Source organism: Medicago sativa, chromosome 6, assembly GCF_051527215.1.
Source record: "Medicago sativa cultivar Bolivia chromosome 6, Bolivia_mono, whole genome shotgun sequence".
NCBI classification, from domain to species: domain Eukaryota; kingdom Viridiplantae; phylum Streptophyta; class Magnoliopsida; order Fabales; family Fabaceae; genus Medicago; species Medicago sativa.
Genome location: NC_140754.1, coordinates 94857005 through 94872423, shown reverse-complemented (window position 1 = coordinate 94872423; position 15419 = coordinate 94857005). Strand labels below are relative to the sequence as shown.

Genomic DNA, 15419 nt, shown 5'->3' with positions numbered 1-15419 from the left:
ATAAATACCCAGAAAATTGTAAAAAAGGAGTTTTTCCATATTTGCGTGACTAAGTAAGCCCACACGGATTCCCTCACTAGCTCACCATGTGCGCGCTTCCATTAATCAACACCGTCATTAACATGTTGATCCTCTCATACTCAACATCTTTTGCCATATATTATCTACTCAACACACAATATATGACAAAAGACTTTGAATAAGAGATGATTAACTTATTGTTAAACAACACACAATTACACATTTTAAATTCATCTCGATCGTTAATTGGAAATCGAACAATTCAAATTATAGACTAACAAAAATTAACCGTATCTCATCCATCGATTTCATATCTAACGGTCAAGACAAGTAATTGCGAGACGAGGTTACTCAATCCAAATCCTATACAGTACAATCTCAAGATCTTACCCCTTACACGTGTTTCACACATACCTCGTATACGGTCGGTGAGTCAACATTTCATTTTCACACCACCGAAGTCACTCAGGAAACCCCCCACGACTTTCTTCTTTTCCATTCAATCATTCCCTATGCCACTTTAAACCCACATCAGTTTCTTCTCCTTTGATCCAAAAAACCATTTCTTGATTCAAAAAGCACCCAACTTTGGATCTTTGTAACAATTTCTCTCAAAAATGGCATCCGTTAAGGTTGATTTTGAAGTTGGAAATGATGGTGTTGCTGTTATCACTATGTGTAATCCACCTGTTAATGCTTTGGCTATTCCAAGTAAGATCAGTGTTTCATCAATTCTCCACTTTTTTATTTTTTTTGTGAATTATAGCTGTTAATAAAAATTTTGGTATAGTTATGTGAAATTTTCATGTTTTTGTTTTGTTTTATTAGTTATTAGAGGGTTGAAATACAAATTTGAAGAAGCAGCAAGGAGGAATGATGTGAAAGCTATAGTTTTGACAGGTAATTTTGATTTGGATTGCATGTTCTTCATGATCTTTGTAGCACCAACACGTCTGATCAAAGGCATGTCAGTGTCTGACACTGACACATGTGATTATATTGAATTCATTTTCATATGTCAGTGTTAGTGTGGTGTCTGGTGTATGTATCTGTGATTGTGCTCCATAGGTCAATGATTTTTTGTTTTTATGAAAATGGGTTTGTTCAGTTTATTTTATGGAATGGATCATGGATACAATTTTATTTGATTTGATTGTTGAAGTAAGAAAATTTGTAATTGTTTTCTTCCTTTCTCCCTTGAATTCAGGTAAAGGTGGGAGATTTTCTGGAGGGTTTGATATCAGTGTTATGCAGAAAGTTCACCAAACCGGTAAGTTGGTTTGACTTATTTGAGCTTATATACTGGCATAAAGCACTCTTAAGACTATTTGAGAGCTTATGGAAACAACTTATAACATGTTCACATGCTGTTTTAAGCTTATTTTCACATGCTCTCCACGATAGCTTATGAAAATAGATTATGGCTTTTATGAAAGTAGTTTGACTTTATTTTATGTTTTGTTATAGAAATAGCTGATCAGCGCTTATACTATAAGCACCTAATTAAGTTGCTTATCCAAACATTGTGCTTGAATGATAAAAAAAATTAGTTGAATTATGGTTACGAGTCTTATATATTTGCTGTTTTTTATCTTGACAGGGGATATCACGCTTGTTCCTGATGTATCTGTGGAGCTGGTTGTCAACTCAATTGAAGGTTATAAGTTTAAGCCTGCCTAAGAGGACGACTTTCCATTATGTTTCTTTTAGTATGAATGTGTCAAGTTGCAACATTATTGATTAATAATATTGAATCTTCGTAATTATAGATTCGAAGAAGCCTGTTGTTGCAGCAGTCGAGGGGCTTGCACTTGGAGGTGGATTAGAATTGGCCATGGTTAGTTTTTTGTCACTGAAAATGCATGGTTTTCCTCTAAATAAGAATTGTTCTGCAAGTGTCTTCATTATTGCATATGGAGGGAATGTTTAGGACAGTATTATCAATCACAAATCGTCGGAAATAGCGGTCTGTTTTATTTCCGCTACGCTACAGTGCTATAGCACAATATAATTGCTTTTTGACAACACTTTGTACCAAGTGCTATGCTACACTTTGTATACAGCGGAACAATAGCTATTCATCCAAATTCTGCTGCACTATAATGTTATAGCGCTAGAGTGCGACTATTGTCACGTCTCTATTTGACAACACTGAGTGTCATATGTTACAAAAACCGTTAGATTGATATAAATCTTTCATCCTTGTAATGCACCACTTTTTCATTGTATAGGGATGCCATGCACGTGTTGCTGCTCCAAAAGCTCAATTGGGCCTGCCAGAGCTGACACTTGGTATTATTCCGGGATTCGGAGGTAATCAACATTTGCATGCTCATTTGTTTGGTAATCTAGGGCAGGAGTAAGAAAATTTTCATGTTTTAGTAATATTCACTGAAATGTTGCCAAAATTTGTTGATTAATAAGGTACACAGCGTCTTCCAAGGCTTGTTGGGACGTCTAAAGCAGTTGAAATGATGCTGGTAAGATGTTGATCATTCATTTGCAATCGTTTGAGCATCAATCATCACGCATGGATTTTTATGTTTTTTTTCTTTTCACCCTTTGTGGTGCAATAGACATATGTTAATCTTGCATTTCTTACAGACATCTAAATCAATCACATCAGAAGAAGGGCAAAAACTAGGACTTATTGATGCTATTGTATCTCCTGCGGAGTTACTAAAGGTATCTAGGCAATGGGCTCTTGAAATTGCCGAAAAGCGCAAACCTTGGATTCGTTCACTTCATATCACAGACAAACTTGGTTCCAACGCACGTGAGGTATTGAGAACTGCCAGAGAACATGTCAAAAAGACTGCTCCACATTTGCCTCAGCAACAAGCTTGCATAGATGTGATTGAGCATGGGATACTTCACGGTGGTTACAGTGGAGTTTTAAGGGTATTGCTAGTTCTTTATCTTTGTTCTTTAATTCATTTTTTTCTTGTCGTATTGCTTGAGTTTGAGTTGGCACTTCTTTCTTCTTTTTCTTGTATGATTAGCATTAGAAATTTCCTGTTACGTGTTTTGTGTAACTTAGGATCAAATTAATTGCAGGAAGCAGAAGTATTCAAGAAATTAGTCTTGTCTGAAACTGCGAAAGGTTTAATTCATGTCTTCTTTGCTCAGCGCACAATATCAAAGGTACAACGCTAGATATGACCAAAGTTTCATATGGTTTAGTACTTCGGTTTTTAATATGTATTCACCGACTCTCTCTTTTGGCAGATTCCTGGTGTAACTGATATTGGACTTAAGCCAAGAAATGTGAGAAAAGCAGCTGTTATTGGAGGAGGTCTAATGGGTTCTGGCATTGCTACCGCACTTATTCTAGGCAACATTCGTGTTATACTCAAGGAAGTCAATTCTGAATATCTTCAAAAAGGAATAAAAACAATAGAAGGTGATAGTTTTAGTCATGTGATGTGAGTAAAGTAGGAATAATAGGACACATAAAACAAATTGATAATTGGTCAATGTTAGCGATACATTATTGTCAAGTTGCTATGAGTGACTTGTTATTACAATAAATTGTTTTTGGGTCTTGCTAACAAGTGCCCTAAGGGCATATTTTAAGGAACCCAAAGAAAGAAACAATGTCTTGAAAATACAAGTCAAACACTTTTTAGAGTCATAACCGTACAATTTCCAATGCAAAAATTGCTACTTTTAGATGCTTAAACAATGCCCTTAGGGCACTTGTTAGCATTTTCCATTGTTTTTTTTTTTCTTTTGATTCTTTCTATCAAATTTTCATTTCTTTTCTGAGTTCTTGACGCTCGCTAATAGAGTATCTAAGAAACTAAAGAGAACCAGCCCTTAAATGTACACCAGTCTCATCCTTAATATGTATGACTTTATGCTATACGACTTGCTAAACATATTTTTGTTTCCTTTTATATGATAGCTAATGTTCGTGGCTTAGTAACAAGAAAAAAGTTGACTCAGCAGAAGGCAGAAGGTGCTCTCTCACTGCTTAAAGGTGTTCTGGATTATGCAGAGTTTAAAGATGTGGACATGGTCATTGAGGTTAGTTTCCCGAAGTTTTTTTTTTTTTTTTTAACTTTGTGTATCGATTCGCGTGGTACCGGACATTGGAATTTGGATCGTTTGAACAGATTTTCGAAGTGTTTTTTTTTTTTTTGTTATAGTACAATTTTTCTTCAAGTCCATTTTTGTTGTCTCACTATGTAGCACCGACACTTCAAATTGAAGGTGTGTCTGGTGCTCGACAAATGTGATTACATTTAAATATTTCACTTTCTCATATTATTACCAATGTTGGCATGTCAGTGTAATGTGCGGTGTCCATGTCTGTTTATAAGTGAAGGACAAATGTGATTACATTTAAATATTTCACTCTCTCATATTATTACCAATGTTGGCATGTCAGTGTAATGTGCGGTGTCTGTGTCTGTTTATAAGTGAAGGACATATGTAACATTTCTTTTTTGATGCTATTAGAAGCTAATTACTATTACTGTTCTCTCTTTGCAGGCTGTAATTGAAAAAGTGAGTCTTAAACAAGATATATTTAGTGATCTTGAGAAGATATGTCCCCCACACTGCATTTTGGCATCAAACACATCGACTATTGACCTTAACATTATCGGTGAAAAGATCAGCTCTCAAGACCGTGTTATCGGTGCTCATTTTTTCAGGTTAGTAAACTCATTTCTCTTGTTTCCTTTCTTCTTAAAGGGGAAAAAATATAAAATTATACACATCCACACACGCACACATAGTCCTGTTGTAAATAACTTTTTGAAGATGTTCTATGGGTGCTTTCTGATTTCTCTTCTTGATGTACAGTCCTGCTCATATTATGCCGCTTTTGGAGATTGTACGAACGAATAAAACTTCGGCCCAAGTTATTCTTGATCTGGTGACAGTTGGTAAAATCATCAAAAAATCTCCTGTTGTGGTCGGTAACTGCACTGGCTTTGCGGTGAACAGAACCTTCTTCCCATATGCACAAGGTGCCCATTTTTTGGCCAACTTGGGTGTGGATGTTTTCAGAATTGACAGATTGATAAGCAATTTTGGCCTTCCTATGGGTCCTTTCCAGTAATCCTCTTATCTCTTAGTATTTCTGAATTTTCATTACTTATCTCGAGTACAATATTAACCCTCTTCCCCACAATTTCAACATAAACACTCAATTTAATTTTGGGCTTGTTTGTTTCAGATTTTTTTAAAGGGTCATGTTAACCAGTGCCCCCGGGGCACTGGTTAAGGAAGTTAAAAGAGAAAGTTTTGAATTAAAAATGTCACTTTTTACACTTTTAAGACCTTGGATGCACAAGTTACAATGTAACCTTACTACATTTGGCTTCCTTAACCAGTGCCCCCGGGGCACTGGTTAAGGAAGTTAAAAGAGAAAGTTTTGAATTAAAAATGTCACTTTTTACACTTTTAAGACCTTGGATGCACAAGTTACAATGTAACCTTACTACATTTGGCTTCCTTAACCAGTGCCCCAGGGGCACTGGTTAACATTTCCCTTTTTTAAAAGATAATCATTTTTAGGAGTTTTCATCTGTTTGCTAGCTTTTAAAAAAAAATTGAATCTAAAAAAATCTAAAAACTGCTCAAAATAGGAAAAGATGTTTTGAGTAGCTTCTCTGAAGCAAAAAAAACATTTCTGATAGATGATTTAACAAAAAAGTGATTTTCATTATGGTAAACAAACACAAATAGCATTTGTTTTTCTTAAAAATCCCTAAATTATTGGATTCGAAAATCATTTGTTTTTTATTTTTTATATTTTATAATATGTAACAAAATGCATATGGCACTAATCTGATGCCATTGTTTGAAGTTTCTAAACTAATGCAATTCATTGCTATAGAAATTCTCTTGTAAACAGATGTTTAACTCTCGGTTTACATTCACTATGCTAAGATTAAGGGCTTGCATGAATAAAAAATTAATGATTTCATGGCATCCACTCCAAAACACCGTGCATAAGTCTCGGTTCTATATCATGAAACAATCTTTCCATGACTTGCAGGCTTCAGGACTTGTCTGGCTATGGAGTTGCCGTAGCCGTCGGAAAAGAATTTGCCGGTTCATTTGCTGGCCGCACATTCCCAACTCCACTACTTGATATTTTGATAAAAAACGGGCGAAACGGTAATACTTAATCATCACTTTTCAAAAAAACATTATGCTTTCGTTGTGCTAGAGTCATTACTTGTGCTGCAAGTAACTAATGTTTTCTGTCATTGGCTACCTATATCATCCTATCAGGAAAAAATAACGGGAAAGGGTACTACATTTACGAAAAGGGTAGCAGACCAAAACCCGACCCTTCAGTACTACCAATGGTTGAGGAGTCTAGAAGACTTAGCAATATTATGCCGAATGGAAAGGTGCTTTTACTTTGTAGTGATATATAGGTCCTGTTAGATTGACTTATTTAATTTTGAGCTTATTTACTGCCATAAGTACTTGTGAGACTGTTTGGAAGAGCTTATAGAAACAGCTTATCACATGTCCATAAGCTGTTTTCTTACTTCTATAATATCTCCAGGATAGCTTACAAAACAACTTTTAGCTTATAACAAAACAGTTTGACTTTATTTTATATCTTATCATAGAAATAACTTATGCATTAATACTTGTATGATAAGCGCGTATACTAGAAACGCTTAATTCAGTTGTTTATCTAAACAAGGTCATAGATACAAATTGATATTAAAATTACATTGAAACAAACATTGTTGCCTTTTGATGTGAAGGGCAAGTAAAACTCATATTTTGTTAATTTTGTAGCCTATTTCTATCACCGACCAAGAGATCGTGGAGATGATACTCTTTCCAGTAGTGAACGAGGCTTGTCGTGTTTTAGAAGAAGGAATTGTTATTCGCGCATCAGACCTTGACATTGCATCTGTCCTTGGAATGAGCTTCCCAAGTTATCGGTAGGCCTCACTTCCCTTCTTTTAATGATTGAGGATGATCTTTAAAATAATTTAGAGAGTTCAATGAGGGTAATAAGCTTCTAAAATAGTCTTGACCTTGGCTATCGAAAGAAAACCTAGCCTGGGCCAGGCGTAGGATTGGCCATTGACTCCTATTGGTCGGCCTGACCTATTCTCACCCATAATTGTTAATGTATTTTTATTCTTTAACTTGTCTCATTGCAATCATTTTTTGTGGTAGGGGTGGCATTGTTTTCTGGGCTGATCTAGTTGGAGCTAAGCATATATATAGCAGCCTAAAAAAATGGGCACAATTATATGGTAACTTTTATAAACCATCAAGGTATTTGGAAGAAAGAGCAACAAAAGGCATTCCTTTGGTAAGACAACAATGTTCTCTTTATAATCTATGCAAATTCCATGAAATTTAGTTTTCTTAATCTCCTTTGTGCATGAAATGACATCTTAAAACAAAACATCATAAGCATGTATAGTTGCTAGGTTAAAAAAAAAAATACTAACTATAGAGATTTAGCTTACTGTTTTTCAATTTTAACCTTCTGTAATTTTATTATAATTTGACATTTACTTGTAATGAGAACACACTTCACCCTTATGAAAGGGATCATTATTATTTACTAATTTGACACTAATTTTCATTTTACAACGGTCTCCGAGGGAGTTTGAACATCATCTTACCACTTAACTGACACTTCATGGACACACACACACACATAAATGCATTGATTAATGATCAACAAGAGCATGCTTGACATTGTTTTATGTATTGCCTGCAGAGTGCACCGGCTTCAACAAATCCAACATCAAAGGCGCGTCTATGAGAAGGAAATGATGATCCTACACAGAGTGTTTCTCATGTTGGATGTTCTAGGATAGGAAATTTAGCTCATAAGATTTGTTTCCTACCAAGTTTAAATAATATTCTCACCCCTACCAGCAAAATGGAAAATTCATAGGAAAATAAATGTTTTTATGGGTTCATGAGGTTTATGCTTCTCTTGTTACATTTTGAAAATGCATGGTTACCTCAAAGAAGTTAGTGAGATTGCTAATAGTCCCCTTGTTGAACTCTTATGTAGTATAAACCGTTTCGCTTTCAACTTTGGTTTGTGTTTTGATTTACCCCTATTTCTCCTCATTGCTCAACATTAGTTCAAATGTCTATATCTATAAAAACTAAGCTAAACACCTTTTTGGTGCGGGGTTCATATTGGTCCCTTATTTAAAAAAAGGTGCAGGTAGGTCCTTTCCATGTGAATTCGTATTTCTGAAGTCGAGATCCATGCAAATTCATGTTGGATCCACCCTTTGCACCATTGCTTAACGATTTCAGAAAGTAAGTTGATAAGAAACCTTGCAAATTTGGCATGTTAGTTCATATAGGGAAGAAGATTGGTTGCAATCCCTAAGATGGGTTGAAGAATTTGGGGAAAAATGAGTCCAATGAACCCCCAATTTTGATATATAGAGGAATTGGTAAAGCGGGAAGAAGGAGATGCTAATTACCATGTCACATGTATAATGCAGCGAACGTCGTACCAATAAAAAAAAATTAAAGGATCTATCTGGACCTTTTTTTTTTAATAAGGGACCAATATGAACCTCGAAATGAAGTTAAGGGACCAAAAATGTGTTTAAGCCTAAAAACCCTTGCACCCTTTGGTCACTATCAATTTTTTTTTTCTTCTCAGATTCATTGAATAACAAATATATTTGGTCTGTATTATAAACTTGATACATCAATGACTCAATCAACATGTGAATAGAATTTTTGTTTGTATATTTGCATGGTATGAATGCATACTTTCAAATAAAGTTCTTAAATAGTGTCCATTAAAAATGCCTTTTTGGCTGTTTTTGGACAACATAAGCTGAATCTTAATTATGTTGTACCTTCTAACGAGTTTTTGGTTATGAATGTAACGTTCCTGTAATAAGCATAAGTGTCTTCCTTTTGATGGTAGACTCCTCGTTTCAAAGTCTTATGACACAAAATGAATTAGTAACTTTAAATTGAAATGTTATTTTTCCAGATATTTGTACACTAATTTGGTGACAACTTTATTTTTCTTTCTTCTAATTGGTCAAAAACAATAAAGAGAAAAAAAAAGGAAGAGACAACGTAAAAACATAATGTAAGGATAAAACTATAAAAGATAGAAAAATAACATTATGTTTCTATAGATAATTTTTTTAATTAGAATGGGATAATATGGAGCTTCATGATTGTTAAATAATCCGCAAAATATTGTCAAGTTATTAAATAATCCACAAAATATCGTCAAGTTAAAAGTAACATTATTTTCTTTCAACATTTGTTATCCCTATTTTTAAGTCAATTATACGTGCTTTTCAGATTTTTGGTTAAGTTTTTGCAATCACGTTTCGAATATTATAAGAAACTCTCGTAGAAAAAAATTAGAAATTTTTAACATAAGATTAATTAAATATAATTTTTTACGTGTCAAAAAATTTAAAAATTCATCACTTGTTAACAAATTCTAACTTTTTCAAATGAAATTTCTATGTAATGTAGTAAACATCATTGCAAAAATTTGTTCAAATTTTAGGAGATTACTTAAAAGTAGCGACCAAAAATATTGAGGGAAAACCTTTGAAGGACAATTGTTTGGACAAATTTTATATAAGGACTAAAAATAAAATTTGATCAAAAAACATTTTTATGCGTAAGTTTAAAGAGAAATTTTGACATTCAGCAATTTAAATATTCATTTGTTAGATATTTTTTATAATAAAAATCACATATTTTTTTCTCTAGTGAAAATAAATTTTATGAGAAGTTATTCAAAATAACACTCTAGTCCGAGTCTCCAATTATTCTTTCATTGCTCTCTCATTTCAAAACCCTAACACTCCAAAATCAAATCCTTTATTCTTCCGCAACCGGTTAAGGATTACAATCGCAATTTGCACCCGAACTTCGTCCCTCTTGTCTCGTCTTAATGGAGAAGAAATCAGCTACTGCGATAAATGAAAAGGTGAGCACCAAATATATTCCTCATGAGATTTCCTTGTCCATTCTATCAAAATTGCCTCTTAAATCTTTCAAGCGTTTTGAATGTGTTTGTAAACCATGGTCTCTCTTATCTGAAAACCAACACTTCGTGAAAGTGTTCTGCAACAATTTATTATCTAATTCTCTTCGTGGTTCTTATTACGATGGAGCATCTCTCATCCTAAAGGTTCCGACATGGCTTGATTCGAAGGAGACACAACTTATGTATATTCTTTCAGGCGACAAATTTGAGAATAAGCTCCAATTAAATTTCTCAAATCCATTTGAAGATGACGAAAATTTTCAAATTTTTGGTTTTGGCAGTATTAATGGCACTCTCTTGCTCCATCAATGTTGTCAAAATGAACATATATTGTGGGATCCAACTACTGAGAAATTCGGACTCATCCCTCCACGTACAATTGATTCCTATGTCCCAGATGTTGCTAAGGCTTCTTCTGACTTTGTGTCTTATCTTCATGGATTTGGTTATGATTGTACAACAAACGACTATAAGGTCATTCATTATATATTCTTTCCAGATCAAAACAATAGGCACCGCAAATATTTGGGAAACCAATATTTTGATCCCTTATGGGAGATATATAGCATTAGAAGTAACTCGTGGAGGAAACTTGATGTTGACATGCCACCTTCTTTAAAATGGTCCGAGGGCACCCATCTCTACATGGATGGTGTGTGTCATTGGTAGTGTAAAAAAAGTTATGGATTTTCAGAAAAACATAATAGCCCATTTCAACCATGTTTGGTATCATTTTACTTGAGCAATGAGGTGTTCCTTGTAACACCCATACACTCAGATGAAGATGATGATTGTTTTAAATTTAAAGCATCATGGATAAACTTGGGGGTGCTAAATGGGTCCATTGCATTGTTCTCACATATTGAAGAGACGACTACTTTTAAAAATTGAGCTAAGCTCACGAGGACTTATTATTACTACTAATACTACTAGCATTTAGACGGACACTTCGTGCCTTTCTGTCCGCTCTTTTTATTGTGTATAAATTATGAACAATAATTTTTATGAAAATTTTATTAAAATTAATTTGTGCGTTATTAAAACTAGAGGTGTAGATAATAAATATTTTGTTTTTATATTGTTACAAACTATACTTATTTTTTTCAATGATTTTCTTTTAGTAATTATCTTTTTCAATGGTAGCAACAATATAACAAATACGATATCTTTCAAAAAAATAAAAAATATAGTATAAATTCTTATATTTTTAAATAACACTAACAAAATAACATTTTAATCAAATTTGCTTAAGATTATAATTAAAAAGAGAAAAAGTCAACACATATAGAATATATTATCCCAAAACATTTTCTGCCTCCTCCCCCTCCTGGTCAGCTTCCGCGGTGTTCCTCGCTCTTCTTTTCCGGGTTTCGCAGGTGTTTGTTGTGGTTGCTATTGCTTGTGGCGCCCGGCTCTTGGTGTTGTTTTCTTTTCCTTTGCTGTTTTTGTTCCTCTAGGGTAGTTGTGGGTGTGCCCTTGGCCTCGCATGTGGGGCTTCGGGTGTTCCTCTTTGTGGTGGTTTTTTGAAGCGTCGTTTGACGACTTTTTGGTGTATTTTGTACATTTTCATCCACACACACACACACACACACACACACACACACACACACACACACACACATATATAATCCCAAAACGACACTAAAATCAAAACGTAGGGAGGAGTTTTTTTTTTTTTTAAGGAATGTAGGGAGGAGTTAGTTACTATATTTTCTCAAGCGGGAAAAGAAGTCTCTCTAATCATAATCTATCGTCCGCGATTCTCATAATCCGCTGCTCTACTCGATCACAAGGTTTCTATATATTATTTTTCTTCTTTCGATACTTAATATGTTCCTGTTGTGTGATCGATCCATTGCTCGAAATATTCATTCGAATCATCTCAGATTTTAGGGTTAGGGTTTTTTTTTTTTTTTTGAAAGGGGTTAGGGTTTATTATACATATTCTTTGTTGTTCTGTCATATGGAATTTAATTTAACTCGTTAGTTTCTTGTCCTTTTTTTCTTCTTCTTTTTTTTTCTTAATTTTCCAATTCCATGCAATGCAATGCAAAGCTTCTTTCGTTTTCAATGCCTATGAATGAATGAATCAATCTATCTGAGGGAGGGAGGAGATAATAATAACATAACATAATATGCATTTTCTTTTCTAGTTTCTAGATAGATATGCCATGACATTGTTGATTGTATTTCATATAGAGATTTCGGATGTTCATTTCCTAACATCAATAACCAAACTAAACTGTGTACCCCCTCCAATCATTGTTATAAGCAAAACTCAACATGTTAGATTTATTCAATTGTATTATATATCACCTACAACATTTAATGAACGAATCTAAAATATTAATTTTTGTTTATAATAGTGACCGGAGGGTGTATGTTATTATTAGACTTGTAGGGTCCGTTTGATGATCAGGATAAGATAGAGGCAGAATATGATATAAAGCTGGATATAGATAGGATATGATAAGAACATGATAAACATTAATCCTATCATGTGTTTGATGCGCACATGATAACAACCAGGATATCATTATAATTAAATGAAAAAATTGCTCTCATAATTAATTAAATATTGTAAAAATGACATGTTATTAATTATAATAGAAAATACATGCTATCATTATTTTAAAAAAGACAATATTTTAAAAATGGTAGAATATCAAGATAATAACTAAGTAATAATCTTCTGACCCAGCATATACTCAGATAGAAATGACAAAGGAAAGTCAGGATAGGGGATAGTAAAATGGTTTATTTTATCATATCCCTTTGGTGCATCAAACATGATATTTAAGCAGATATGATTAGTGTATCATATCCTGTCTCCCTATCCTGACCATCAAACGGGCCGTAAGTTAGTTTATTGTCCTTTAAATTTGTTATGTGTTTTCTTTCTTTTTAGGGTTAGGGTTTATTATACATCATTTCATCGATCATTGTCTAATTAAATTTGTCTTTTTAGGGTTAGGTTAGGGGTTATTATACATCATTTGTTGTGATCGATTGGTTGATTGCTGGAAATATTCATTTGAATCTTCTTGGATTTGGGGTTTAGGTTTTTAATTTCTAATATTCATAATCTCTTTCTTTGGTTCTCAATTTGAATTTTTTTTATGTGGTTTCTTTATTTGGGGGTTAGGGTTTATTATATATCCCCTCCCTTGTTAATTTGTTGTCCTTTTTTGACTTGCAACTCATGTTGTCTAATTAAATTTGTCTTTTTCAGTTCACTGTCTCTACAATGTCAACGATCTTTTCACCCAAAAGGTATTTCCCAAAAATACCCCGTGGCTTCAAAGGCTTCAAAACTGATGTAAGTTTTTCTGTAAATTCTAACGAAGTTATCAATGCTTTTAATTTGATTCAAACAATTTGATGACTTTTTTTTTATAAATGTTATTGTTAACTATATACCAGCCACAGACATTCTTCAAGGCTTCACGTGAAGCCACCGTTGCTGATCTTCTTAGCAAAAGGAGTCAACGCACACTAACTGCTCGTGAGGCAAGTTTTTTCTCGATATGTTAACATAGTTTTTGGGACCGGCCTGCCTTTAGCCTCTTTCTTCATTTTTTTCAATTCTTTAATATTGATTCATCTCCAAACCTGCAGAACTTTATGTTGAAGATTGTGCAAGAAGTTCAAAAGGACGAGGCTGATGAAGCTCGAACGAAGAGAGCTGAGAGGAGGGCTGAAAAAAGAACAAGGAAAGCTGAAGAGAAGAAGGAATTCATTCAAAAGGAGAGTGAGGACAGAATGACGAAACCTGAAGAGGAGGAATTCGCTGAAGTTCGGATGGAGGAATTCGCTGAAGTTCAAAAGGAGAGAGCTGAATTGAGAATGATGGAAGCTGAAAATGAAATTAAGATGGCTGAATACCAAAAGCAGAGAGCCGAAGAAAAAATGAAGAAAGCTGAAGACAAAAGGCTGAGAGCTGAAGAAAAACTGAGGAACTGTGAAGAGACAGATTTCACTGATGTTCAAAATCTTGAAGATAAAAGTAGGGAAGCTAACATCGATGTTCTAAAGCTGAAAATAGCTAAAAAGGTTAGAGCCGAATGGAATATGATGGAAGCTGAAATTGAAATTAAGAAGGCTGTAGACCAAAAGCAGAAAGCCGAAGAAAGAATAAAGAAAGCTGAAGACGAAAAGCTGAGAGCTGTAGAGCAAAAGCTGAGAGCTGAAGAAAGAATGAGGAACGGTGAAGAGACAGATTTCGCTGAAGTTCAAAATCTTGAAGATAAAAGGAGGAAAGCTAACATCGAAATTCTAAAGCTGAGAGACAGAAAGCGGAAAGCTGAAAACAGAATGCAGAAAGCTGAAGACCGAAAGCAGAAAGCAAAAATAATAACTGAAGTTCGAAAGCAGCCACCCAGGATCGCTAAGGCAGCTTAAGTTTAAAAGCAGTTGAAGGCTTAAGATGAAGATAATCCATGTGGTTTATGTTTTGCCCCTTTTTAGTCTTTTAGTTAGATATTGATTTAACTGCTCTCTGATTATACCACACAAAAGGTAAACAGAATTCACCCCAAAAAGAATATAAAGAATATGATTTTCATTTGTACACATTATTGGAGAAGCTGTTTTTCAGTGGGAACAATTTGGCCTGTTGCATATCATATAAAGAATTTCATTGTTTTGAATTTTCCAATATCCAACAATTATTTTCTTGTCTAAATGATAAACAACTCTTTCAACTAATTGTTACATTACATGGACTAAAGTGACATATGAATGAGTGCTATTATGCAATTCAACTTTGATATTAACTTTTTGATGTGAATTGAGTATCATTTGCGCTCAACTATAGAGACGAATGAGTAAGGCTTTTAATAGATGGCAAAACTCTCATTGAATCGGGTAGGATTGCAATTTTAGTCGGGAATCAAATTCAGATTATCTTGATTGATTTGTCGTTTATTGAAGTTCATTAATCACGTTAATCCAATCATTTGTTAGTTGTTACATTGCAAAATGCAAATAATGACATTTATGTTAATCAGTTTCAGAGATTTTATATCCGCTGTTTCATGGCTTGTACATATTGGCTAATTCCAACTACAAGCCAATATTTCTTTTATGGGTTTTAATATTTTGGGACATAGTGTTATCAGCGTCATCTTGGAGCTATATATAACATGGGCAACATAATTAGACTTGTATTTAATATTATATGATTTTAAATATATACATTATTATCAATGATTTTACTCGTTATATAAGCTTTTGGATAGACATTTTGTATTTGATAGAACATTATGATGTTGTTTGATCTATGTAACCGACCATACTTAATATAATAAAGCTTGGTTGTTGTATAAACTTTTGATAAGTTTTTTCATTGCTCATTTTCTACGGACACGTTTTTCTCTTTTCTTCAACGTGA

The 15419-nt window shown here is 33.9% G+C and overlaps 2 protein-coding genes and 1 pseudogene across 2 annotated transcripts; all 3 read left to right on the top strand.

The window, feature by feature from the left end:
- The first annotated feature begins 470 nt into the window (after window positions 1–470).
- AIM1 (Enoyl-CoA hydratase/isomerase family) lies at window positions 471–8090 on the top strand. Its single transcript, XM_085720079.1, has 18 exons — window positions 471–732; window positions 850–921; window positions 1229–1291; window positions 1622–1678; window positions 1791–1858; window positions 2253–2334; window positions 2446–2501; window positions 2626–2922; window positions 3079–3165; window positions 3250–3424; window positions 3929–4050; window positions 4519–4682; window positions 4834–5088; window positions 6035–6156; window positions 6274–6395; window positions 6799–6947; window positions 7189–7327; window positions 7745–8090. Exons 1-18 carry the CDS (start codon window positions 639–641, stop codon window positions 7787–7789), a joined length of 2169 nt encoding a protein of 722 aa, XP_085576205.1. The 5' UTR covers window positions 471–638; the 3' UTR covers window positions 7790–8090.
- A 2117-nt stretch (window positions 8091–10207) lies between these two features.
- LOC146918430 (F-box/kelch-repeat protein At3g06240-like) lies at window positions 10208–10918 on the top strand (annotated as a pseudogene).
- Window positions 10919–13204: 2286 nt separating this feature from the next.
- Window positions 13205–14676, top strand: LOC146918429 (uncharacterized). Its single transcript, XM_085720078.1, has 3 exons — window positions 13205–13346; window positions 13451–13537; window positions 13646–14676. Exons 1-3 carry the CDS (start codon window positions 13275–13277, stop codon window positions 14426–14428), a joined length of 942 nt encoding a protein of 313 aa, XP_085576204.1. The 5' UTR covers window positions 13205–13274; the 3' UTR covers window positions 14429–14676.
- The last annotated feature ends 743 nt before the right edge of the window (window positions 14677–15419 follow it).